Source organism: Rhinopithecus bieti, unplaced genomic scaffold (genome assembly GCF_001698545.2).
Source record: "Rhinopithecus bieti isolate Rb0 unplaced genomic scaffold, ASM169854v2 scaffold_33652, whole genome shotgun sequence".
NCBI lineage: Eukaryota > Metazoa > Chordata > Mammalia > Primates > Cercopithecidae > Rhinopithecus > Rhinopithecus bieti.
The window spans coordinates 3,468,243-3,496,069 of NW_016814761.1; the positions used below are offsets into that span (position 1 = coordinate 3,468,243).

The window sequence follows — 27,827 nt, forward strand, 5'->3', positions numbered from 1 at the left end:
AAGGTGAACAAGTGTAAGTATCAAACTGAAGGTAAACTTTGTCTCACCCTTGGTTAGTCCTTGTATGACAAAGGCACCTTTTCATTACCCAACCAGTCATTTTCTCCTCAGCCCACGACAGCGATTTTGCTTCTCTCTAGAGGCTGATCCAACACCTCAGCAGGGGTTCGGAGGTAATCCAGGCAAAACAGCCAAGCCTGAGAAGTTCATTTGCTCTTGTCTAGTTCACCTTCCTCTCACCCCCTTCACTCCCTCTGCCCAACAGTCCCCCCAAATTCCTCCTCCAGAATGTTCTCTAAGGTTCTTTTGCTGGGGCTTCCCTTTCAGCTGTCCAGCACCTTCATAGATGGGGAAGTCCTGGGACTTCAGGTAGCATGTTTCATGAAGTTCTGGGGGGGACTCGAAACTCTTTTGGAACCCTAGGTTGTCACTCCATAATGGGGAATCAGTGGTTTGTGGACTTCTGGCTAAGATCACACTTCATCTGTTACCCCAGCAGGGAGTTCTTGCACCCCACATGACATCTGTGCTCCCTTTTCCCATTGCGTCCACCCACTACCCCATCCCATCCTCAGGCTCCACTCTCCTTAGGCAGAGAGTCCAGAAGAGGGGCTGACCATCGGTCCCAGATGAAGCCTTATGTGTGAAGGAGGTAGGGTGGAGAGGTAGCATCAGACAGACCTGGGTTCCAACTTTGGCTTTTCCACGTCCTGTGTGGCCTTAGGAAAGTCATGTCACCTTTCTGAGCTCATATTTGAAATGAACATAGCGTATCATCCACCTCCCAGGGTTTGGAACAGAACGAGTGAGATGCACTTCTTCCAGGCCGTGTGTGCAGTGCCCAGCACACAGTGACACCTGTAAAAGGCCAATAAGATGCAGTGGAGTTTCCAGTGTTGGGATCACTGTGAATTTGAATCCCTGCTCTGTCATTTCCTGGCTGTGTACCTTCAGCAAGTCACTCTGCCCCTCCGAATCACAATTTCCCTATAAACCTGAAAGAAAGGCCCTCTTCTTGAGGATTTTTATAAGGCTTAAATGAGATGTGTGATCATTTGCTCCATCCTATACCTCTGAAGCATCTCTCAACTTTGAACTCTGTAACTCTAGGCTCTGAATTTAGATTTTGCAGTCCTAACCCAGCTGGCCACTTGGCTTCCTTGATTATGACAAGCCCCTGGCTCTCTGGGCTACCCAACTTTGTATCTCCAGAGGGCAGAACTTCAGTCTGATGCCTCCAGGAGCTGCACCTAGAATCCTAGCAATCTCCCGTGTGGCTTTGGCATGGCCAGGGGCAGCAAAGGATGGCTTGGGACTCTAAGGGTGAACAGGCATGGCCAAAGGCCCCGGCAGAGGACCTGCTCATGACCACGGTCACCAATGCTGTCTGTTCACTGCACTGTGGCCTTATGGGGGAAAATGGATTGGCAGCCTGTAACACTTGGCTAAAAAATAAACTTGCTGAGGGGTCAGGGAGACATAGAGGGGCCAGCTCCTGCACAGGCAGAAGGTATCCCCGGCCCATGCAGGCTCTGCACAGTGCTGAAATACCCTGGAGGCAGCCCTACTCCCCAGGAAGGAGCTGCCTGCAGGACTGTTATCACTGGCCAGGCCCTTTCCTTCAGCCCCAGCAGGAATTAGCTGAGGCTGCTAAGTGGCCTCCAGCTTTCTCCTGTGCTCTGGAGAAGGGGGAGGGAAGGGCGAGGGGTGGGGAAACAGCACCAGCGGTGTGTGCGTATGGGGTGATTGTCATGGTTACGCTCTGACAAAACAAATGGCTCGGCTTCCTGCAGGCCACCTAAACAGCTATCGCAATGTGGGCATTGATCAAGCCAGCTGCCAGGGCAGCGGGCGCAGGGCTTGGGCACTGGAGCCCAGCCCCGGGCCGCACCTCCAGCAGCGCTGGGCGCAGAAAGCAACCACTGTGGCCGTGGAGAGAGGGAGTGTGTACCTAGACACGTGTGCTTCTGGGGTAAGGTAAGAGCTGGCCCCACTTGTGTGAGGAGGAGACGCTAGACAAGGGGTCTGCTCTGGGTGGGCAAGGGCATGCATGAGTATGTGCGTGTGTGTCTGTGGTAAGTTTGTGTGTCTATGTGCATGTGTGTCAGGGTAGGTACACCATGCAGGCACCATGGGGAGGAGCCCAGGATGCTTCACCATAAGAAGTGAGGGAGCGTGGCCACATGTTGCTACTCAGGTCCGGCTCTCTCTTCCTCTCTCTCTCTCTCTCTCTCTCTCTCTCTCTCTCTCTCCTCTCTTTCTCTCCCTCACCACCCCTTCTCCTGCTCCCTCTTCTCTTTCTTGTTTGCTTTCTGTGTCTGTTTCTCTTTCTTCTGTGTGAGTCTCTGCATCTCCTTCTCTCTGTGTCTCTGTCTCTCTCCTCTGTCTCTGCCTCCTTCCTCCCTCTCTCAACCTTCCATCCCTGCCACCTGTTTCCACCACTTCCTGGTCAGTCCCCCATCATCCCTCGTCTGTACTCCAGAGCTCTGGGGCAGTCAGGAGCTCTGCAGGGTGCCCACCCCGGCAGCCGGGCTCATGCCCGCTGCCCTTCGGATGCCCGGCAGCTTGTGACCGTCCCCAGAGCCACAGGCCAAACGCACACCCTTTTCTGAGCCCTGTGTCCCTGGGCTCCTGCAAGGTAAGAGGGGAAGGAGAAAAGGTCCTCGGGCAGAGGGAAGTGACTAGGGGAGAGGAACTCAGCAGCGGGTGCAGTGTGGCGTCTGCTAACACATCAAGCCTCCGCTGGAAGTTCCACCATAACATCTGCAGCAGCCCCAATAGTTCCACCCCGTGCTCCTGCCCGCCCGCACCGCAGCAGCAGCAGGAGGCCTGCGGGGCGGGGACCAGAACCATTCCCTCCTCCCTTCCGAAGAGCAACAGGCATCACACACCATCCTGCCTCTCCCACTAACCCTGTTCCTTCTTTTGCCTTTTCTTTCTTTTTCTCTCTTTTTTTCTTTTTCTTTCCCCCTCTCTCTCTTTCTCTTTTATTCCTTCTCTTTCTCTCTCTCTTTCTTTCCTCCCTCCCTCCTGTCCTTCCTTACCTCCTCCCTCCTTTTTTTTTTAAGACTTAGGAAGTAAGTCTTCTCTGCTGGGGCGCAGCCCTTCCCTGGGCTCACCTGTCTAAACCCAGCCAGCTCATGGGGACTGGACAAGGCTCAAAGGGGTCTAGATGAGCTCTGGTCCTTCTGCTCCTGCCAAGAGGCCATAAGGCCACGAGACTCTGTGGTCAGCTGGGTTGGCCGGTGGGGCTGAGTACATGTGCATGTGTGTGCGTGTGATGCATGCAGGCATATGCTCTTGAAAGGCATATTAGGGCATGTGTGTGTAAGGGGATTCCCTGGAGGGTAGTGACGTGTATCAGGTGAACTACATGAGTTGGTAAGCGGGTCTGTGGTGTGTGTATATAAATGTGTTTACATGTTTGTGGGTGCATGTGTGTTTGCTGCGGCACAAGGATTTAAGAGTGCAGGGGCATGCATGTGTGTGTGTGCACACGTGTGCACATGCAGAGGACTGTGACTTGAACTTGACCCAAAGGTTGCTGGCAGGGTCCCCAGGTCTGATGTTGCAGGGGGGGGGGGGGGGGGGGGGGGGGGGGGGGGGGGGGGGGGGGCCCTCATCACCTCACCCAGCCTTGGCTGGCATCTGTCTTCAGGGATAGTGCTTCGGTTGTCTCCAATCCAGCCCCATCCAGGTGATGGTGCAGGGCTGGTGGTCACTGTGCCTGGGTGGGTGGCCTGTAGACCCCACTGCCTTGCTGGTCTGAGATGAGCCAAGGCTCCTGACCTGGAAATGGCTCAGGCTCTGAGCAGCCTCCTTGGCCCTAGCTTCAGGATTAGGAAACTCAGACTCTGTGACCTCACAGAAAAGGAGCTAAAGACCACCCCCAGATCTGGGCCAGACACAGCTCTCAGAAGGTGCTCTAGACATTGGCCATTAGGCTGTTAGTAAAGTTGTCCTGGCTGGAGGGAGGAGGTAGAAGACAGGGAGCCCCACCCAGGGTGATGACACCGGTGTTCTGTTCCAAGGGGCTAGGACACCCACTCAGACATCCCAGCGGCCCCCACTCACCCATCCCTGCGACCCCCACTCACCTGACAGCCCCTGGGCCCAGAGGGAAGAAGCACCTTTGTGCTTGCTCTATCTCACTCTCTGCGACTTTGCTCCAGACTCTGCTCCGAGCCAGCACCTTCACTGACTGGCTGGCCTCTCGTTACCAGACAATGATGCAAATGCTGGTTATGGCTCTGTGAGAGACCAGCTCCATGAGGGCAAGGGACAGCCCTGAGGAAGGGAAGGCAGTGGAAGAGGCACCCAGAGACTCAGGGGCAGCACTCCTCCAGGCTGCTGGCCAGGGTTCCTTTTTGGGTCCTCTCTGCTGAATACCTACCTGGGTTTCTCTTGGTACCCTTGGTGGTTCCCTGTACAACACAACCTCGAGTGACCAATGACCAGGCAATGCAGACATAGGTTTCTCATAGTCTCACAGGCGTCCTTACTCCAGTCAGCCTGGGAAGGGGCTTGAGCAAGGCCAAGAAGAGGGTCTCCTAAACAGGAAACTGACAGACATCCCTGGGGGAACAGCCCAGTGGGGTCACTGGACTGAGTATGACTCCAGGTCACCAGGGGTGCACAAGTCCTCCATCCTATGAAACCCTCTGGGTTCCTGGATTCCTTAGGGAGAGGGGATTGGGATCAGGAGTGTTCTGTGTGGGGCTAGGCAGGCTTCCTGAAGGAGGTGATGCTAGAGTGCGGATTTGGAGGAAGCCATGGGTGGATGTGGCCATGTGGGTGGACAGAGAGGAGCAGGGAAGTGTTTCCCGCATGACCAGAGTGTGAGTGCAGGCAGGGCTGGGAGGGGCAGGAGGTCTTGGTCGATCAGTGTCAGTTTGAACCAACAGACAAGAAAGGGTGGAAATAGGGAAAGGAATGAAAACCATTGGATCACTGGGTGCCCACTTCATGCCGGGCTCTGGGTGGCATGTTGGGTCTCTGTCCTCAAGAGGCTTGCAGTCTCAAGTGGGGAAACCAGTGGTCATCAATTACCCAAGCTTATGCAAAATAGCACTCAGGAGAAGAGCTCCTGGATTTGAGACACAGAGGCAAGGGCTGAGTCAGAGGCACATCTTTGTTGAGTCAACTGCTTATGCATTGAAGCAGGGCAGGGCAAGCTTGAACCTGGAGGAATTTTTGTCTTCAGCATCTGGTCACTTGCCTCCCTGTAATCCTGGCCCCAAGGATGAGCCTGCAAAAATAGCAGAGAAGGAACAGTTAGACACGGGGTGGGGAAAAGAGGGACAAAGAGCAGTACCTAGTTTCTTCCTTGTCTTGTGTCATTCCCTTACCTGGTGCCTTCCTCATGCGGTTTTATTTATTTTTTATTTATTGAGTTATTTTTGAGACGGAGTTTCACTCTTGTTACCCAGGCTGGAGTGCAATGGTGCGATCTCGGCTCACTGCAACCTCTGCCTCCCGGGTTCAAGCGATTAACCTGCCTCAGCCTCCCAAGCAGCTGGGATTACAGGCATGCACCACCACGCCTGGCTAATTTTGTATTTTTAGTAGAGATGGGGTTTCTCCATGTTGGTCAGGTTGGTCTCCAACTCCCGGCCTCAGATGATCCACCCGCCTCAGCCTCCCAAAGTGCTGGGATTACAGGCATGAGCCACCATGCCCAGCCTCCCATGAAGTTTTACTAATCTCTACTGTACAGATGATAAAACTAAGTCTTGGAGAGCTCAAAGAGCTAGCAATAGCAAACGGCAGCGCCACCCTCTAGAAGAGAACTTAAGATCATTCCATGCATGGAGATTGTTACAGCAGGATTTAGCTGAGCAAAGCTGGATCCTAGGGGCCCAGAGGAAGGAGCAATCACTCCTAGATAAAAGGGTGGGGAAAGGCTTCATGGAGGAGGTGAGTTTGAAAGGACCCAGCAGAATGAGTAGGTTTCAAAACAGAGATGGGATCACAGGGCTCTGGGTTGAGGGAGGAACATAAACAAGGGTGCAAAGTTGAGGCTTACAGATGTCTGGGGAAGAACACATATTCTAGTTTGGAACACAGAGTCAGAGTGCAAGAGAAATATGGAATCAGGGCTGCAAAGGGGGATTGTGGGGAGAAGCTGAATTTGACACAAACAAGTCAGGCTTAGTTAACACAATGAACAGTCACAGAGCAGGGAAGCACCGTGGTCAGATCAAGATCTCAGGGAGAGACATTAACAAAGGCAGACAAATTAACAAACCTGAGAAATTGAAATCTCACCTCTTGAATCCTCACTGGGGTCTGGAGGGATCCTAGTCCCCAATCTGAAAACCATTTGCTAGATCATGCATTGTGAATCTTCCTAAGGCAAGGGTCCCAGGGTGTCTCAGCACAAAACTCCTCTCCCTATTCCCATGACCCACTGAGGATCAAACTGCTGGTCACAGGACTCTCTGCCAAGAAGTTCCTTCCATGGGTGCCACTGTGGAGACAGAGACAGGACCCAGGGCTAGGGCAGGAAGCTATGGTCCCAACCCAGCCTAGAATGTGGCCACTGGGGGAGTAACTGGAGGGCAGGAGATGGTCTACCTGGCTCGCCGTAGTATCCCCACTTCCTTATTCAGGCTCCATGGAGGGGTCTGCTTAATCATTATCTGCAACCCCATAGATGTGAGGTTGTAGGTTTGTTTGTTTGTTTGTTTGTTTGTTTGACGGAGTTTCGCTCTGGTTGCCCAAGTTGGAGTGCAATGGTGCTCACGGCAATCTAGGCTCACGGCAACCTCTGCCTCCTGGGTTCAAGTGATTCTCCTACCTCAGCTTCCTGAGTAGCTGGGATTACAGGCGCACGCCACCAAGCCTGGCTGATTTTTTGTATTTTTAGTAGAAACAGAGTTTCCCCATGTTAGCCAGGCTGGTCTCGAACTCCTGACCTCAGGTGATCCGCCCACCTCAGCCTCCCAAAGTGCTAGGATTACAGGCGTGAACCACCTTGCCCCGCCAAGGTTGTAGGTTTTTAAAAATGTCATCCTAATAGAGAACATGAATAGACTGTCCACTTACAAAAGTAGTCCCTGAATAAATGTCTGTTCTTGCTCAGAACCAGCGTTGATCCCTGCCCTTCACACAATATCCGTGTCCATCAGTTTCTCCGTCAGGTGGGGTAAGCCGCTGATCATACAAAGCCGAAGGATTGCATGGTGAAACTGACATCACATGAAAGTTGTGGGAGTTAGTAAGGCCAATCAAAGAGGACACTGGAGGACTCCTAGTCCTACACAAGGCCATAGATAAATGAGAATCTGGCAGTTAGGCCAGAGAATGACAGAACAGAATATGGACAACAATGAGTTCATGATAAGAAACTTTAATCATTATGCTGTGACAGTGAAATATGACCTTTTTAAAAATGTCGTATCATACTAGCATATAATTTTGTTCAGGAAAATCATGCCCTGCTAAACCAATCAATATTTGATTTGTCCTTTGAGGACTGAAAGTTTTGGCACATGGTTGTAACTATAATCTTATTTTGGTCCAATATAAGATTCTATTTTCATATTTTTAGTCTCATTTTTCAAAATGAAATCCCAACTAAAATCTTTTCTTCATTCACCCTTTTGTATGACATGTTGGTCCCTGTTTTAAGTAGATTCACTTACAGTGGCCTTTTTCTGGTCAAATTATTGGGTTAACATGGGGATCTCTCATGATGAGTGTTTAATGCTTGTAGAGTTTATGAATGAATGACTATGGAGTCCTTTCCAGAACCATTCACTTTTGCCTTTCAGGCCTCTTGCCTCTGCATTGCCTGCCTCGCCTCAGGTCATTCATTCGTTTATTCAGCATTTAATGAGCACCTGCTGATTGTCAGGTTCTCTTCTAAGGCACTGGGAATATAATTGTTGAGAAAATATACAAAGACCTCTGCCTTCCTAGAGCTTATATTCTAGTGGACCCACTAGCCCATCTCACCTTCTGCCACCTCTTACTCCCTTCGGATACCATGGATTCTATTCCTGGGACCATCACCTTTGCTCAAAGACCCAAACCTTCATGGCTGTACTAGCCAAGTTAGACTAGGCTACGCTGCAGTGAAAAAACACCAACGTTTTAATTCCTGCTCCTGCTGCATGTCCAAAGTAGGCCATGCCTTTAACAGAGGCTCCTTGGGGGCACATTCCTCCATGACCGCTGTGGCAGAGAACATGACATGGGCAAGCACACACTGGCTTTGAAAGCTTCCACCCAGTAGTGACATACATCACTTCCACATATTTCATTGGCTGAAGCCAGAAGCACATCTAGGCCTTCAAGGAAGCTGGGAGCTACAACTTACCATGCACTCAGAGGAAGAGAAGGCAGAAGATCTGTACAACGGCATGAAGATCATATGCAGCCTTATTCAAGAGCGGGGCATTATAGTCTTGATCAGAATACTTACAGGAAATAGGGGAGAAAGGACAGGTCATCTTGGGTTGAGTCCCTTCAAGGATCTTAACCCCCTTCTCTGACCACTGGCACTCCGGGTTGACCAGCAGATCTGAATACCTGGTGGCCAGCAGGATTGGCCTCTGCCACTCTCAAGCCTCAGCACAGCAAAGCAGCAGGTCCCCTATTCACGGAGGAAGCTCTGCCCTGGGAGCTCCAATCCTCCTGTGTTATTTTCCCTCTGAGCCTCAGTCTCCTGATCCTTAAAATGGGATAATAATCCCTATTTTGCCCCTATTCATAAAGCCCTAATTAATTCATGATGTGAAAGTGCTTTAATTATAAATCGCTTTCTATGAGGCATGGAGGCTCATTATATTACTTTCATGATTCGGTGGTGGATTTTTTTGGGGGCCCAGGGGACAGAACAGGGTCCTACTCTGTCACCCAGGCTGGAACACAGTGGTATGATCATATCTCACTGCAGCTTGGAAGTCCTGGGCTCAGGCAATTCTTCCACCTCAGCCTCCCAAGAAGCTGGGATTACAGGTATGCCACCACACTTAGCTAACTTTTGTGTATGTGTGTAGAGATGGTCCCCCTATGTTGCCCAGGCTGGTTTTGAACTCCTGGCCTCAAGCAATCCTTCCACTTCAGCTTCCCAAAGTTGTAGGATTACAGGCATAAGCCACCCTGCCCGGTCTCAGTGGTGAATTTGAAAGGGTAAGCTGGTCAGGGGCTACATCCTCTTCACTGCTTACAATACCATCACTTTTAATCCTTTCCTTTGAATTCTTGAAGACTTTTCTAAGATACCCCATTTCTAAAAGATTCCTTACAAGCCTGTCAGGAAGTCTGGCCTTGATTAGCTTTACCCCCACACCCCACCTTCCCCTACACAGGGCAAAGCCGCCAGCTCACCTTCACAGTCAGCCAGGCACTGTGTCTGGCACTTTACGCACAGTCTTCTTTCTCATCATCATGAGGCAGTGAGGCGAGCTCTACTTCTGTGCCCTTTTATAGATCAGAAAACTGAGGTCAGAGAGGTGAAGTAGCTTGCCTGTGTCACCCAGTGCTACAAGTCAAAGCCTGACTTTGAGTTTTGAGCCTAATTCCTGGAGCCTGATTTGCTCCTGATGCCCAGGCTGGCTGATGAGGGCGATTCTGCAGCTGGCCTCCTCTCCCTGCTTCCTTGTCCCTGGTTGGTTTAGTCAATGTTGCTGACAACCCCATGTTGTCCCTTGGACCCTCAAAGAGAGGGCTTTTCTCTTGCTTCTGTGGATGTGGGATACTGTTACCATGGATTTTGCTATGGCACAGTGGTAAATGCAGAGGCACTGGAATGGAAGCAGCCAGGGTTCAGTTCCCAGAGTCAACGCTTCCTAGCTTTATGACCATGGGCAGGTTTACTAACCTCTCTTATGTTCACTCAGATCACCTGTAAAAAGAAAGAAAAATTGCACTTAGAGGATTATGAGGGATCCGTGTGATCATCCACATAACTTTCTTAGCACAGTGCCTATGACCCAATGGAAGAGTTTGTGCAAAGTGTGGGGAATCTCTAAACCCTAAAACCCTGTCTCCTTAAACCTGACTGCAGTGGGGAACTTGGTATTCTAAATGCAACCTCTCCCCTTCTCTCTTAACCTTCGGCTGGCTCTGCACCAGCTGAAGCCCAAGAAGAGGGTCAATACCAACCTTGCCCGAAGTTTTCCTGTAGTAAGATGCGCCATGACATCCATTTTGAGGCCTCTGTGTATGTCCCGTGTGTTCAGTTTTGGTTTTTTGTTTTGTTTTTGTTTTTGAGACAGGGTCTCTCTCTGTTGCCCAGCCTGGAGTGCGGTAGTGCAATCTCAGCTCACTGCAAGCTCCACCTCCCAGGTTCAAGTGATTCTCATGCTTCAGCTTCCCAAGTAGCTGGGACCACAGGCGCCCGACACCCCACCTGGCTAATTTTTGTATTTTTAGTAAAGACGGGGTTTCACCATGCTGGCCAGGCTGGTCTCAAACTCCTGACCTTAAGCGATCCACGCACCTCAGCCTCCCAAAGTGCTGGGATTACAGGCGTGAGCCACCGCGCTCGACCTCCAGTGGCATCTTGTTGAAATGACTTTGAAGTGGGAGTCGTCTCTAGTGTGCTGACTTGGTAGGAGAGAGAGCGAGGGTACTAACCTACTATCCCCACTCAAAACGTGGGGAGGATGCTGTCTCCTCTCCCTACTCCTACCGCCACCTCCCCACTCCTAGAAAGCACAGCAGAAGGGCAGGAGACAGTGAGAGGTGGAGCCCTGGGGGTTTACGGCAGTCGGTGTGGAGGGATCAAAGGCCCTGTGTAAGAGCAGCTGGCTGGCAGGTGCACTAACTCAGCCTGGGCACCTGGACCTGGCTGGAAAGGAGCAGGCAGCAAGGAAGGCACCATTAACAACCGAGGATCTGGGGCCAGATGCTTGGATTCAAATCCTGGCTCTACCACCCACTCACTGTGTAACCCTGAGGTTTTCTTCACCTCTCTAGGTCTTGATTTCCTCTGCTGCAAAGTGAGGATGAGCTGCCTCATAGGGTCTTTCTGGGGTTTCAGTGTGAAAATCCCCCTGGCACTCAGGAAACAGTGCCACCTCTGAGAAGAGACTAAGTAGTCAGACACCTAGATCCCTTCAACTGGGCGGGGCACAGGAGGAATGGGTATACATCCTCAGTTCTGATGTGGGTTGTCTCTCAGAGCAGCTGAGACCCTGGACTGTCAATCTGAAGAGATGGGTGGGATGAATTCTCCAGGTGCGCATCCCCTTGTTGTTAGATAAAGATGCCAGGACCCAGAGCCCAGAGGGACCCCGTGGGAAGGACCTTCTCCAGGCCATTCATGTATTCATTCAGCAAATAAGTATTGAGGGGTGATGAAGCTTTGTGGTTAGGAGTTTGATCTCTGAAGGTGGAGTCCAAATCCCAGCTCCACCACTTATGAGTGTATTACCTTGACCAAGAAATGTAACCATGCTGGGCCTCAGCTTCCTCTTCCACAAAATGGGAATAATAGCCACGCCTTCTTGATAGGATTGTCCCAAGGGTTACCAGAACGAATTCATGAAAAGCACTTAGAACACCACCTGGCATCTACTCATTGCTCAACATGTGTTAGCTGGGATTTTTCAGAAAGTGTTTTAGGCACTCTTCCATGTGCTAAGAACCATAACAAGGAAGAAGTATAGCTTGGACCCCTACCCCAGGGTCTTAAGATCCCACCAATCTTTATGTCCCACCAGCTGTGCTCCGTGCAGGCCCAAGAGGTGTGGCCAGGCCATACGTGTGACGGCAGGGTCCCAGTCTAGGGTTCACATGCAGTTGGTGGCAGAACTGGTCGTCAGGCCGGGGGGAGGCACTTTGACTCCCGATCCAGCACCCTCTGCCACCCCACAAAGCATCTCTGTGTAGGGGGAGCAGTGTGTGCGGGGATGCAGTCTCATAGATTGGCCCAAACTGCTCTGGGACCTCAGAGAGAAGGGAAGGCAATGAATGTATTCTTTAGCCAACACCTAGGCAGGGGGCCCTGGGATGGCTGGGTGGCAGGTCTGAGAGCTGTAGGAAGCCAGAGCCACCAGGGGAAATGCCAAAAGCTCAAGTGCCCAGATGCAGTCATAGTGGGTGGGAGAGTGAAACCAGGAGGACAACCCAAAAAGAAAAGGGAATTAAAGCAATAGCCAACATTTACTGCAGACCAGAAACTGGCACAAGCATTTTATAGGGCAGTGTGTCCCTTGCAAGCCTCTCAATAACCCTAAGAAAGAGATGACATTTTTACCTGCCCACTATACAGAGGGTGAAACTGAATTTGAAAGAAGCATCCAATGAGAGAGCACTGGAGAAGGAAGAGGAAAGACAGATTCCAGGGGCAGGAATTCACTTCCTAGCCTGTCATTTTACTACTTCGAGGTTGTGCGGGAAGGCACCGTACAAGGATTTAGTCTTCAACTCCCTAGGAGCCCCACTGCAACAGAGTAGCTCTAGAGGGGCAGCGGCTGGATTCAAAAACAGCTCTCCCTCGGTGCCACCAGCCGGTGAGCCCCTCAGCACGCGGAGAGTGGTGTGCTGGAGACAGGAACAAGGCTTGAAGCCACACAGAGAATTTACTTAGTGCTTTTCAGTGGAGCCACAAGGATGCTGGCAGCTGGGCTGGGTGAGCTCGCCTTGCAAACATGCCCCTGGAAAGGTGGGTGTAAATTGAATTTGTGTAATAAAGCCCAATTTTCCCAGCGATGTGTGGGTGCATTTCTGAGTGACCCTCAGAGAGCAGAGGCTCCAATGCAGGAGCCTTACTGGGCCCCCAGGGGACAGGCATGGCACAATTTCCGTATATGTAAATGACTTCCTCCTTGATCTAATCCGACAAGCATCTTTTCAGATGCTTAGCCCAGATAAATGGCCCTCATTTATCTTTGCAAATGTGGATGCACTTATTTCTCCCTTCTTCAGCCGGCCCAAACACAGTCTTCTCGCTGGAAGCCCCAGACATCGTGGGTGGCTTCGCCCCAGCCTCCTGTCCAGACTGACTGTCCAGGACGTCTCAACTGGCTGGACTCCAGGTCTCTCAGGCAGTGTGAGGACACAAAGCACTTGAGAAGCCTGAGCATTCTGTGCCGTTACTACTCCCCCAACCCCCAACTCTCACCAAAGGAGACTACAACTATCTCCAGGATAGAATCTCATGGGCTCTGGGCTGAAATAAATTTCTTCCATTGTATAGCCAAGGCCTATATCCACCCCATGACACATTTCATTCTATTTATTTGGCCACTGACTCATTCATTCAACTAATAGAGTACATGCCATCCATTCATTGTTGAGCACCAACTACTGGCCAGACACTGGGGAGAGACAGAGTATCTTGCCTCAAGTTCTGGGGGCTAACTGCTCCTGGTTGGGGTGGGTGGGGGACAGGACACAAGGCCTGAGGGCAGGGGCCCTGTACTTCTTGGTCATTGCGGTAGCCCAGCCTAGCACAGTGTCTGGCACAGAGTAGGTCCTCCATATAGGTCTGTTAAATGGACACATGGCACATGGATGATGAGACAGATAACATGAGTGGTGCTGACTGTGCTGGTGGCACGGGGCAATCTTAGGCAATGCAGGACCCCGAGAAGGCTCCATGGAGGTGATAACATTGAAGCTGGCCTTGAAGGATGGCTAAGGATGGAGAGGTGGAGACAGCATTCCCGGCAAAGCCCTCAGTGCCAGAAGAGATAGCGGTAGCAGAACTCAGCCTTGTTTGGAGGCATAGCAAGGGTTCTTGACTGGCTGGAGCACGGGGTAAACGGGGTGAGGGTGAGCCTCACAATCATGGATTTGTTACCCACGTTGGCTGGATATAGGCCTACGTGGGGAGGTTTAGAGGAAGGAGACCAGAATATGAGAAGCCCAGAATTCTGATTTTGGGCCTATAGCCTAGAAGTCTATAGGTTCTCTGGATCAGACCAGATCCAGAGAACCTATAGACTTGGCCCCACTTTGGTAAGAGTGTTGATGCTGTCTGTGACTGGGTGGCTTCGGAGCACAGGCTTCTAAAGGGGCCATGAAAGCAGGACTTCCTAGAGGGGCTGGAGATGAGAAAAGGAGCAAAGGCCTCTACCCCAGGTAAAAGGGCAGGTGGCAAGCCCAGAATTGCTTCTGGGCTCACAGTCTTCACCTAGCCCAGGCCTGGCTGAGCCCACACAGGTGGGGGACCCCAACTTCGTGGAGCAGGATCTGGGAGGGATCAGACCAGGGTGAGGGTGAGATGCTTCCAGAATGGCTTTGCAGGTGGCAGGAACATGTTGTTTCTGGGACAACAATGTGCTGTGGATACAAGGGGAAAGGGTAGATTTCAGCAATAAGATCAGAGTCAGGGTCAGGGGTTACTAGGGCAAATGCTAGGCAGAGGCCCATGGGACCGTCCCAGCTTAGACCTGGAGGAAGCTAAGGCACAAGGAGGTTAAGTAACTTGCTCAAGACCACGCAGAATGTGAGTGGCAGAGCCCAGCAGTGTGACTGGGCCAATTACTCTGGAAGTGGCCATCACAGGGACTCTAACCTCAGGCAGTTCCCCAGAGACTGGGACCTAGGCACCCCTAACCACTACCCCACGTCCAAGTTTCTGCCTTCCCAATCTCTTTCTGAAAAGCAAATATCCCCCAGCAAGGTGGGCATGAGGGCCTTCTCCTTGACCCCAGGAGCCCTGACACAGCCCCCTCCCACCTCCACCTCCCTTGTGATGGCTGAAGCCAGCAGAGCCCCAACACTCTCTTCTCCCCTCTGCTCAGCATGAACTGGGAAGCAGCCTGAGCAGGGGAAAGAGCAGACTTTGGAGTCCAGGCTGGTTTCCGTTCAGCTTGGCCACTCTAGCAGTGTGTTGGCTTTTGGACCTCCCTCTGAACCTGGAAATTGGGAGTAGGTGTGAGTACTAGCGATGCCTGTGAAGTACTAGAACCTGGTAGGTGCCCCCATTCAGAGTTCCTCATCCAAACCAAGCACAGTCCAGGGAGCTGGAACAAGGCAAAGGAGGAGGTGCAGCCACTGCTGTTTCAGAACTCACAGCCCCACGGAAAGATAAAGCCATTGCATATGAATGGCTGTAGTGCCGCAGGATGTGGGGTATTATAGGCAAGGGCTCAAAGGCTATGGAAGCCCCAAGAAAAGCGTGTCTGTTGGACTGGAGTGTCAGAGAAAGGGAAGGCTTCCTGGAGGAGGTGCATCTAAGCCTTGAATGATGAACAAGACTTTGAAGGCAGAGGAGGCAAAGGGTGGCAAAGAACCTGACGTGTTCAGGGCATGGTGAGAGGGTCAGTGTGTTTGGAGGAAGGCCAGTATGTAGAACATGGCGGGCGGTGGCACTGGAGAAAGACGGTGACCCACTGGGGAGAGCCTTGAATGCCACACTGGACATTTGACCTACTCTTTTGGACAAAATCAATGGGAAGCCATTATGCTCAGGAAAAATAGAGGGGTGTGTGTGTGTGTGTGCACGCGCACACATGTGTGTGTGTGAGGGAACCAGAAGGGAAACAGCCTGGAGGTTGAAGGACCAGGTAGGAGATGATAGAGACAGTCTAGGGGAGATCAATGAAGCAGCAGCAATGGCAAGAGAGAAGAGAGAATTGTAAGACTCGCTCAGGAAGAGGTGACAAGGCTTGGGAGAAACTCAGCGCAGGAAATAAAGTAGCCTCATGTTTAAGCACATGGTCCTTCTGCTTGGGTTTACTCTTAACCTCATTGTTTACTGGCTGTGTGGCCATGGGCAAGTTGCCTCACCTCTTTGAGCCTTGGTATTTTTATTTATCAAATAGGGATACTAAGAGTACTTACCTCCGAGAGATGCTGAAAATTATATATGTAAAGCACTCAGAGTGGTATTTCATCCATTCAGCAAATACTTATTGAGCATCTACTAGGTTCCTGGCACTACTCTATGGGCAGCAGATACAACAGTGAGCAAACTAAAACAAAATTCTGGCCCTCACAGGGATTACACCTTGGAGGGTTAGGATACACATTAAACAAGATAAATAAGCAAGATATACATTATATCAGATGGTAATAAGTGCTAAGGAAGAAAACAAAGAAAGGAACCTGGAAAGTATTGGGAGGTTGCAATTTTAGGAATGAGTGAGTGGTCTTGAAGATGGAGCCATCACAGATGGTGTGTGAAGTTCAAGGCACGGGAATGGAAATGCAGGCTGAGCTGGGAAGGAAACAAAGGTTGCTGACATGCAGGGTCAAGAGGTAAATGCCCAGGGTGTTGATGCACTGTTCCCAAGGATGCTCGAGTCACCTGAGATGATGGCAGGGCTTGGGAAACAGAGGAAGTCATGAGCCAAGCACCAAGTGTTGACTAAAGGAGTATGATTGAGACCTTAGAGAAGGCAAGCCACAAGGATGGGATAGCCAAAAGGCATCAGTCCCCCAAGGAGAAGGGTTTTGACTGGAGGACAGAAGAGTGACAGTCTTGGCGCAGGCAGCAACTGGGACCCGGGACACAGAGAGTCTCAGGAGAGGCCCAGGATCTGGGGTATTTTGCTAGCCATGCAGGGGCAGCTGCAGAGGACACAGGGGAAGGTTTGGAGAGGTGGCCAGTGGGCAGTGGTGAGGAACTGGCTCAGGGGCACAGAATTACAGAGCTTCCTCAGGGGGTTGATGGCCTGTTACAAGACGGGTGGCACCTATGGCGGGCAGGGAGGGTGGATTTGGACCATGGTACATAAAGACTGAAATGAGAGCCTAACAGATTGAACGTCTGTAGCTTCTCTGTGGAGCTGCCCCAACCTGGTGGCTAGAGGATATCTCTCCCTGAGCTGAACCCATGCAAAACCCAGAAACGACCAGCCTGACATTGTGATAACATATGGATCCATGCATTCATTGAACAAATATTTTTCATCCCTTTCTATGAGGGCAAGCAGAGCTCAAGGTACTTAGGATGCATCAATGAGAAAAACAGGCTCCAATCACCACCCTTGTGGAAGGAAGCAGATAAAAAGCAATAAGTGCAATAAAAGTTTTCTACGTAACATGTTGGAGAGACATGCTATGGAAAATATCCAAACAAAGCAGGATGAGGGATCTGAAGGAAAGGAGGCGAGGGGTGCAAGTTTAAAGCAAGTTTTCAGGGCCCTTCCTGAGAAGGTGCCATCTGAGCAGACGTGAAGGGGTGAGGAAGCGAGCCACGAGCACGTGCATGTCTAGAGGCTGGAGTGAATCCATTAAGGGGGTGGTCAGAAGGGAAAACAGGAGGGGCTTAGATTGACGGGGGCTTGAGGGGCATGGGAGCCATCAGAAAGTTTGAGTCATTGAGTCACACAACTTTGTCTTCAAAGGATGACTCTGACTGCTCCACTGGGAATGCACAGTAAGGGGATGATGTGGCTGCTGCAGTGGGGATGACAAGAACAGGCTGGATTGTGGACTTCCAGCTTTATTTACTGTCTGTCTCTTCCATTAGTATCTCCACTCACGCCTGCCTGTTCCCACTGTATCCCCAGCACCTAGTGTCCTTCGGTGTCCTTGGGAGGCTGCTGGCACTCATTCATTCATTTCACTTTAGAAATATTTATTGAGCACCTATTATGTGCCAGGCATAAATATGAATAATGTTCTGGCCAGAAGGACAGCAACTATTTGGGATTTATCATCTCTAGGCCATCACAAAAGTGTTGGCATTTAATGGGCACACCAAGAACCTCCTCTAAGCCATATAGAACTCTTAGTGTCCAGGTTCGGCCCAACGTTTCATCAGGAAAACACTGTCCAGAGCCTCAAATCATTCCAATCTTTCTATGTGCCTCTTAGAGAATATGAGAGGGGATCCAATTTATAACTCTGGGCACTCATTCTTAAAAATCCTTTTTTCCTGCCCTCCTCCGTCCTCCCTTCCTTGTTCTTTAAGCCCTCCCTCCCTCTTCTCCCCTGGCTCTTTCTGCCAGCTCCACTCAATCCCTTTCTGGTTTCTCTCACCTCACCAGCTCTTTTCCAGACGCAGCATCCCAAAAGTGAAGGAACTGGGCAAAGACATGTTGTGTGGCACACTGAGGAAGGAGGTGGGGAAGGTAAACACAGTGTTGACCCTCACACACTTGACAAGCCCCACTCACACCAGACACCATTCCTAAGACTGAACCCTGGCTTCCCACACTCTGACCCGGAGATGCCATGGCCTTGTCCCTGTCCCTGGGTGCTTCCTGTGGCCCACGCCCATCTGAGGCCCAGGTTGGGACAGAGCTGGAAGGGAAGACACTCAGCATAATCTATTCTGGTCCTTATGGACCAGAATCTCTCATGGGGATGGTCCTGGGCCCCTCCCAGGAGAAAGTCCTACACATGTACCCATTTACTTGTGTGCCCTTGAGGTACCCCAAACCCACATCCAAAGCCAGCACACTCCCTTGAGGCCTCACCGTCCTCATCTGCAGAAGAATAATACCTTAGAAGGTTTTATGAGGATTAAATGAGATAATATATGTGCCTGGCACATTTTCAATGCTTAATAAATTCCAGCTGTCATTGCTATGACCTTTCCCTACTCCCACATTCCTCTGCTGCCACATTATAAACTCCTTGCCATTTGGGTTGGGTCTCATCCTTATATAGACAGTGGCTAATTCAGAGCCTGGAATACAGTAGGTGCTTATCAATGCTGGATGAATTGATAAAAAATATGCATTAACCAGGCCCCCACAGGATTTAAAGTTTATTCTTTCCAAGGGGTTCTGACATTCTTTTTTTCCATAATATAGATTTTGGTTTTTTATTTGCGTGTGTGTGTGTGTGTGTATGGTTTTTAAAAGTAATTTCAACTTTTATTTTAGATTTAGGGGCTACATATACAGGTTTGTTACATGGATATATTGCATGATGGTGAGTTTTGGGGTATGACTGACCCCATCACCCAGGTAGTTAGCACAGTACCCAACAGTTAGTTTTTCAACCCTTTCCCCACTCCTTCCCTCCCCCACCAGTAGTCCTGAGTGTCTATTATTGTCATCTTTATGTCCACAAGTATACAATGTTAAGCTCCCACTTTCAAATGAGAACATGGGGTTTTTGGTTTTCTGTTCCTGCATTATTTGCTTAGGCTAATGGCCTCCAGCTGCATCGGTGCTGCTGCAAAGGACATGGTTTTGTTCTTTTTTATGGCTGCATGACATTCCTAAAGGGTCAATGCTGAGGGAGTCTGCCGTCTGTTATCAGATGTCCCTCAGCTAAGCCCCGCTCCCTTGGCCAGGGACAGTGTGGGTAGACTGGGTTGGATAAGATGCCTTTGGCAGAACCTCAACCCAAGGTGGACTGGAGCTGAGGTCCGGGTTCAATGCATGTCTGGGTGCTGGCTCCCTAAGGCTGCGTTCCCCAATCAGTATTCCAGACAAGAGCCAACCAGGATGCGGGCGGGGGCAGTGGGGAGAAGAGAACATGTGGAAGGGGGAGACGGTGGCTCTGTCAGGAAAATGTAAGGAACTGCCCACACACCCCCTTGCCCCTGCCTCCCCACCCCCTTGAAGTTGCCAGGCTTTGCCAGGCTTTGCTCTGACCACCAGGAGACAGATCTCCTGAGAGAAGGCCACTTGGGGAGACAGCAGCTCCCTCCCGGCTCTTTATCTGCCTGCTGCTGTCAGTCAGCCCGACAGGAGATAAGCCCAGAGCTGTCTGGGCCTGAGCCCAAAGGGAGAACATAATTAAAAAGCCACTGCTGGCCTGGCGGGATGCCGGGGTGTGGGGGAGCACCTGAGGATCTCAGCTGGGGACATGGAGAGGACCCAGGAGAAACAGTCCCTTCTTTGAGAAAGAGCAGAGTACTCAGCACTCATTGAACAGCCTTGCAAATAAAGGGCAGCAGACCACCAGCCCAGGGAAGTTTTGCCTGGCACCTACCCCGCAGACAGGAAAACCCAGAGGGAATCTGACCTCAAACTTCTATTCCACACCCTTCATTTGAGTTTGTTTCCCATTCCCACCCCGCTTCTTCAAGGCATGTGATTACTTGGGCGGGGGTCTTGGGAGACCCTAGATCATTGAGACACGGTCCTGAGAAATGCTATGGAGGCCTTCGTGCTGCAAGGATGAAAGCCATGCATTCTCTTCTTCATTCAATCAACACAAAGGGGGTTGTGAAGCCAAAGTCGATGTGGCCCATGCCCACGTATATAGCGCCTATGCCCAAACGGGAAACAGAGAGTAACAGACGTCACTCAGAAACAGAACGCAACACAACAAATGGTTAGAGATGCTCTTGGGGAGAGAAACTCAGCTCTGTGCGGGGAAGACAGAGGATGCTGAGCACACTGGTCTGGCCTCCCTGCGGAGGGGACCCGAGTTGACCGTGAAAAATGAGTAGGGGGTTACTAGTTTAAAAATGGGTGTGGGGTGGGCCTTCCGGGAGGAGCAGCAAGCACAGGGATGGAAGGAGCAGGACACGTGTCCGGAGTGGAAACTGCTGAGACCCACAAGGTGTGTTTGGGGACCGTGGTGATGCTGGGCTGGGGAGGCCAGCAGGGCCCGACCCCATAGAGCCCCAGGCCACCTTAAACTTTGGTTCTCTGTCCAAGGAGCAAGGGAACCCATTGGTGAGTAGAAGAGGGAAGTGGGGTAGCAGAGACCTGTCCAGTTTATGTGTCCAGAATGTTTGTTCTGATCAGTGGGTGGAAAATGGATTCTTGGGCAAGAGTAGATTCAAGAGGCAGATCAGGAGCTACAGTTCACGTGGAGGTGGTGGTGGCCTGGGACAAGGTGCCGGTGGCCACGAAGGGAGGATGTGGATAGATACAAGGGTTTTTCCAGAGATGACACACGGGTCTTGGCGATGGATTGGCTGTGTGTGTGTGTTTTGGGGCAGAGGGGTGGGAAGGAGGTGCAGGAATGACTCCCAGGTTTTGGCCTCTACACCTGGAAGAATGTGGCTCCCCTTACTTTGGTGACTATTGGGGGTGGCCCTCACCTACCAAGTGTTCACTGCAGTGAGCAGGCTCACTGAAGTCAGAGAAGGAAGGACGTGGTGAGCTATTCCAATGCCCTCATTCTGCAGAGGCAACATCTGAGGCTTAGGGATTACAGGACACACAGAGGATGGGGTCAGAGCCTGAGCCCCTCGACTCCCTTCCCCACATGGTCTGTTGGGAGAATTCCAGGCTGAACGTGAGGCTACCTGGACTCTAGCCCTGACTGTGCTCCAACCCTTTGAGTGAATCCCAATAGGTCACATGCTTTCAAGCCTCAGTTTCTCTACCTGTGAAATGAAAGGAAGAGAATGGCCACTTCTCCTCTTCTCAGGGAAGAATGGTAGTTATCCTGCGGTCACTTCCTTCCCAGGAACTAGGAAGTTCTTGGGGAAAATGAAAACAATGCTGCTTTGATTGCTTGGGGTTGTCTGAAATGGGAAAACTAGGCTGGGGGGACCTGGAGGAGCCTCTCCCCACTTCCTGCCTTTCCTGTGTCTTGCAGGTTCTGAAGGTTGAGTAGCCAGTGGGATGCCTGGCTTGCTGAATTGGATCACGGGGGCAGCCCTGCCCCTCACCGCGTCTGACGTTACCTCCTGTGTCAGTGGTTATGCCCTGGGCCTAACTGCCTCCCTCACCTATGGCAACTTAGAAGCCCAGCCCTTCCAGGGTAAGGACACCTGCTGGGGCCTCCCCGGAACCACCCCCTCCTCCACATTGAATCCCTGTCTTGACATTTACTCGCTGACTGACCTTAGGCGAGTCATGCCACCCCTCCAAATCTGTTTCCTCATCTGTAAAATGGTGAGACTATTTCTGCTTTGCAGGCCCCAAAGCCAATAGCAAGGAGGGTCAGGATTTGAGCTGAAGAGGTTTGGGTTCAGCCCCAGCCAACTATCCCCACACTTTTCTTTTTCTTTGTGACAGGGTCTCATTCTGTTGCCCAGGCTTGAATGCAGTGGTGCGATCACAGCTCACTGAAGCCTCCACCTCCTGGGATCAAGAGATCCTCCCACCTCAGCCTCCCAGTAGCTGAGACTACAGGCATGTGCCACCTCACCCAACTAATTTTTGTATTTTTTGTGGAGACTGGGTTTTGCCATGTTGCCCAGTCTGCTCTCGAACTTCTGAGCTCAAGCAATCCACCCACCTCGGCCTCCCAAAGTGCTGGGATTACAGGCTTGAGCCACAGTGCCGGACTGTCCCTGCACTTTACAGCCCACAAGGCACACTGTCCGCTGGTCAGTCCCACACTTTCTCCAGGGAGCCTCACAAGAGGATAAGCATCAAGACTCAGTCAAAGCAAGGAGGCTCCACTCCTAGCCATGGTTCTTGCTCCTGTGACCCTGGGGAAGCTGCCACCCCCTCAAAATCAGGATGCTCCTCTCCGCTGTCCAGATGCCCTGGGTTGTGGTGGAGCCGATGAGATAATAGAGCAGGCAGGACTTTATGGACTGAGAAACCATCTGTGAATATGAACCACGGTCAGGGGTGTGGAGGCACACTGGCCTGCCAGAGTCATTTGTAAATCAAACTCCTTTCACTTCAGGAGGAGAGTTGTGGGAAGGCCAGGAGGGCACCAGCCAGGATTCCCTTCCTATCTGCAGTGATGGGGCCTCCTAGCCACCAAACTTCATGTCTTTGGTCACCAACCTTTGGTGACAAAACCTCAACCCCACCTGAGATTCTGAAACCCCTGCAGGGCTGCCCTGGGGACCAACACTACCAAAGGGAGCCACAGGGAAACTTTCTTCCCCTTAGAAATTTCCCGGGCAGGGCAAATGGCCCTGTTCCTGTGTTCAAGGAAACCTAGACAGGGCGACTTAAATTAGGATCCACCTGCAGACTCAGGGAGCTAAATACCCAAACTACTTCCAACAGCCCTTTGGTTTTCCACAGAAGGAACAAGTCCCCCACTTTACAGATGAGGAAACTGAGCCCCAGAGGGAGCGGAGGTCGGGGTTTGTGGGGGGCTCACCCTGGACCCAGCATTGTGCTGTCCCGATATTAAGAGGGTAGATAAGACAAGACCTTAACACTGTCAATGTGATCCCCAGCCGCCAGCATTACTCAGAAGGTGCTTCAGAACGGCAGGATTTCTGGCCCCACCCCAGAGCTACTGAATCCAAATCTGGATTTTAACAAGACCTCCAGGTCACTCGTGAGCTTCTAAAGTTCGAGAAGCACTAAGATATAATAACGTGTGGCACATGGCTTCATCAATAATGCCTATTTTTTTCAATTCTCACTACGACCCTGGGAATAGGCTTCATTATCGCCATCTTACAGGTGGTGCTAGGAGGCCTAGAGAAGCTAAGTGTCTTATCCAGGGTCACCTGGCTAGGAAACATGACGGGGCCTGGATTAGAACCCTAGTCTTCCTCCAAAGCCCCAATCTTCCATGCCACAGGTGGCAAACTTGTGGTCCATGGACAAAACTGACCATACAGATGTGCTTTATGAGGCGCACACAATAAGTCCCATAAAAACCCATGTTTTCGCTCTCTTGGAAAATCAGAAGTTCTGGCCACATCAGGCTCACATACCTGCAAAATAAGAGCTGGCCCTGCTGCTGCACTTACCCACCTGGTCCCAGAGCTGGCTCGCGGCCGAGGCCTCTGGGCATCCACTGAGTGGCAGTGGGCACCACCCAACCGGCAGGCCAAGGATTCAGGTTCCTTCCAGGCAAGGGGTGTGCAGGGTGCACCTGGGGCACCTCGCGATGCTGGGCCCTGCTCTGACAGGCCTCTTCGTGTACCCCCTGGATGAGTGCACCACGGTGATCGGCTTTGAGGCAGTCATTGCTGACCGTGTCGTGACGGTACAGATCAAGGACAAAGCCAAGCTGGAGAGCGGCCACTTTGATGCCTCCCATGTTCGATCCCCAACAGTCACAGGTAAGGAGACCAGAAGGGTTGCAGCGGGACCTGGGTTTGGCCAGCCGGAGGCTGCCTGGGTTGGAGCCTCAGGCCAACTGCAAGGATAGCAGTGGGATTTGAGGGAGAAAGAGCGCTGAACTAGTCAGGAATCCTGGACGGAATCCTGTGCCACTTTGGGCCAATAATTAACTTCTCTGAACCTCAGCTTCACTGTCTGTGAGACAGAGGTAATTGACTTTCTGTTGTCACTCGAAAGTATGAGGATCAAAGGAAGGGAGGTAACAAAAGGATTTTAAAGGTCTCTCTAGAGAACAGAATAACATATCTTTTAAGTTCAGAGGCTGTGGGACAAGTCACACCAGGATTTGACTCCCTTTCCTGTGGCTTACAAATGGTGTGAGCTCAGAGAAAACATCAACCCCCTCTGTAAAATGGAATAAATAACTGTCCTCACCTGATGCTCAACCAGGATAATGCAGGCAGAGGACTCACATCACAGTAAATACTCAAAGCATGGCTACTAATGCCTGCTATTGAGGAAACTGAGGCTCAAAGAGGGAGAGCAACTGGCTCAAGGTCAGTAAAAGGCAGCTGTTAGTGCCTTTTAGGCAGCACGTCACACAGCATGTTAGTGGAACAGCCAGGGCTAGAACGTAGACCAGGTAAAATATAATGTAAGAGATTCTTACTGTTGGATCTATGATCAAGGTGAAGTTCATTCAAGTGGTTATTAAAATGTTCAATGAACACTCATCCTGTGTAAGGTGCAAAGTTGTCCCTGAGTTGTTATGATTTATCACGGTCCAAAAGATTAGTTAGGATCTGTCTAGGAGTAACCATGGTGGGAGCAGGGGGTGGAAAGTGACTGTGTCAAAAGAGGTTGTGATGATGTTAGAGGAAAAGACCAGCCCAGATCAGGGACCAGGGAGGTGTTCATGGAGGGGTTGGGTGGGTGGGTCGACTGGGTAAGCAGGGATGAAGAAATGGGTGTTTTGATAAAAGAAAGAGCATGAGCAAAAGTATGGATCCCTGAGGGTGGGGGATGCTTTTATTTGGTTCTCGGGGTGGGAAGTAGAATTTGGGGGATGAAGATGTGTCCCTCTGTTGGGGTTTTGTGAGTCCAGGTTTTCCACCCCCAGCAAGGTAGAGTGGAAAGTTCACAGGCCTAGAGTCAGACACATGGGGGTTCAGATCCTGGTTCAATGGGTTACTTATTCATAAGACACACACTCAAGCTGAGCCTTGATTTTCCCATCAGCAAAATGGGGCCACTCACTTACCACCAGAGCAATCTTAGAGGGATCAGAGATAATCTATGTACAGCCCCTGACACCAGCCTGGCACTTAGGGCACATTTTGCAAGAGGGGGTTTCCATCGCCCCTCATTCCTGCACACCGGGAAAGCTGACCTTGGATGAGGATTTGGAGCGGATCCTGTTTGTGGCCAACCTGGGGACCATTGCCCCCATGGAGAACGTCGTCATCTTCATCAGCACCTCCTCGGAGCTCCCAACGCTGCCCAGCGGAGCTGTGAGGGTCCTTCTGCCTGCTGTCTGTGCCCCAACCGTGCCCCAGTTCTGCACCAAGAGCACTGGCACCTCCAACCAACAGGCCCAGGGGTAAGGAAGCCCTGCCCAGACCAATCAGAGTCCCAGGTGGGCAGCAGAGAGTGCATCAGGTGACATTAGTAGGGGATGGGGTGGGGGAGACAGGGAGGAGATGGGGAGGCTCTGCTGTACAGTTGCCACCCTCTGAGCCATTTGCTTCTCCCCTGCTCACTTTTAGAGCACTTAAAAGCATCCCTGAAATGCCCTGTAATGGTACTGGCCAGAAGTTGTGAAATTTGGACAGCTTGGAATCAGCGTTTCCAAGCTGTCCAAATTTCATAACTTTCCTCAAGAGGTACTTTCTGAGCACCTACGATGTGCCAGACACTGGGCTGGTTGGTAGGGATAGAGAAGGAGAAAAACCAACATGTTTCCTGACATTTTGGAACTTGGTGGAAGACCATTATCCAACGAATAACACAACTAATTATGTGACTCATTGTGTACTGGAATGCATTATTGACTGAAAAGTACAAGGAAGGAGAAATTCATTGGGCTAAGAGTATAAAAGAGGGACCCAACCTGGGGGACCAGGGGCCGGGCCAGGCTTCTCCGAGGAGTGATGTTTCAGCTGAGAACTGAACGATAAGGAGGATGTAGGCGCAGAGAGGAGTATTCCCGTAGGTGAGAGCAGCAGGGACAAAGGCCCTAGGGTAGCAGGGACAGGGCCCTGGAGAGCAACAGAAGCACAGGTGGCACACGATGAGGCTGCAGAGGCATCGGACACCCTTTGGCCCTGGCTAAGACTGTTTCTCCAAAAGCAACAAGGAACCATTAAGAGGGTTTTCAACAGGATGGGGAGAGGAACATGACAAGCCCTGTACCTGGACAATTTCTCTGTCCTCCCCTCGTGGTATGGAGGGAAAATGAGGTGGGTCACAGTCTAAGGCACTTACAGCTGAGATCATTTTCTATGAAAATAAGTGCTGTAGGGGACGGAAGGGGACAGAGTGGGACAAGTGCTATTTTAGCTCCAACGAACAAGAACCAGGCATCATTTGTGGCCTGACCTGAATGAAGGGGACAAGCCATGGACATATACTAGAGGGAATATTTTGTGCAGGGAAAGTCACAAGTGCAGAGGCCCAGAGGCAGCAGCAGGTGCCATGTGTCATGGCAGCAGCAGAAATGCTAGTGTGGCTATCGCAGAGTGAGACAGGAAAGGAGAGAGGTCAGATCGGTGGTGATGAGTTGGATCATGCATGGTCTTGAAGGATGACACTTGGCACAACAGAGAAGCTGGTGGCATAAGCCAGTCTTAGACCGAAGAGCACCAGCCTGTGTATTGTCTTTGTAAGTGTTGCCAGTGACGATGAGCCTTGTGCATCTGAGAGGCAGGGCCTAGCTGGGACATTCGGGACCTCAGTGGATCAGGGAACAAGAGGCCAGGAGGCCCTGATGCCACTGAGCGGGTGCTAATATGCTGATTTCTGCCCATCCTAGCAGGCAGAGTTAAGAGTGACACTCTTGGAAAAAGACTGCCTCAAACCCCTGTGATCTCAAAGGAGCTCAGATAGAGTGACACAGACAAAATCCACAAACCAGATGACACCAAGTGTTAGTGAGGAGAAGGGGAAGGCTTGTTCACTGCTAATGGAATTAGGAATGGGGACAGCCACCCTGGAAAGCAATCTGGCAATCCTCGGTGTGCCCTTTCCCCTCGGGGATCATGAAGAAATTATTTCACAAGTCCAAAGGGAACACAGACAGGGATATTCGTGGTGGCGTTATTTATGGATGTGGGGAGGCCGAGCTGGGAACAACAAGTACAGTGTAACGGATGCCCCCAAGTGATGTCAAGTTAGCAGCGAGGACTTGGGTTTGCAGCCTCCTGGGCAGAGTTTTAAGACATAACATTGTGCCAAAAAAAAAAAGTAAGAGATCGAATGAGATTCATAATATAAGGCAATCTTGTCAGCTTAAAGCACAATCACACCCAAATGCTGCCCCGTATTTTACAAGGATGTGCGCATGTGGAAGGACATAGATTAAAAGCCTTAGGGGGTGTGCCTGTAGAGACAGCGCAGGATGGGAGGTGGGGTGGAGATCACAAAGAAAGAGGGCCCCGAAACGTGAGCATTCAGCAGGTGACAGACACTTGGCTAAGCAGTTGCTCCTGGAGTCCTCAAAGCAACTGCAAAGTATTGTCCCCATTTAAAGGATGGGAAAACAAACACTTAGAGGAGAAATGACTCGCAAGGCTTGCTGCTCACAGAGACAGAGATTCAAGACAGGGTGTGACACAGCACACACCGTTTCACCATGGAGCCAGACAGACCTAGGCTAGGAGGTCTGGGCCAGGACTCTGCCAGTTCTTAATAGTGGGAACTTGGGCCAGTCACCTCATCACACTGAGCTTCAGTTTCCCTGCAGAGACTCTGACATCTTCCCAGAGCTGTGGTAAGAACGATGTGAGCTACCCCTCGGGAGCACTGTGCCTGATGCCTGGTCCAGCGTGGGTGCTCCTTGGAGGTGGC

General features: G+C 51.1%; 1 protein-coding gene across 2 annotated transcripts in view; it reads left to right on the top strand.

Annotated features, from left to right (window-relative positions):
* The first annotated feature begins 1,808 nt into the window (after window positions 1-1,808).
* Window positions 1,809-27,827, top strand: part of VWA5B1 (von Willebrand factor A domain containing 5B1) — a 64,047-nt gene continuing 38,028 nt past the window's right edge. The window contains exons 1-4 of one of the 2 annotated variants that reach the window (XM_017852004.1): window positions 1,809-1,977; window positions 21,370-21,534; window positions 23,609-23,761; window positions 25,092-25,362. In XM_017852004.1, coding sequence (XP_017707493.1) covers window positions 21,396-21,534; window positions 23,609-23,761; window positions 25,092-25,362 — 563 coding nt within the window. In that variant the 5' untranslated portion in view covers window positions 1,809-1,977; window positions 21,370-21,395. The remainder of the gene's footprint in view (window positions 1,978-21,369; window positions 21,535-23,608; window positions 23,762-25,091; window positions 25,363-27,827) is intronic. The other variant, XM_017852005.1, reaches the window with a different exon arrangement.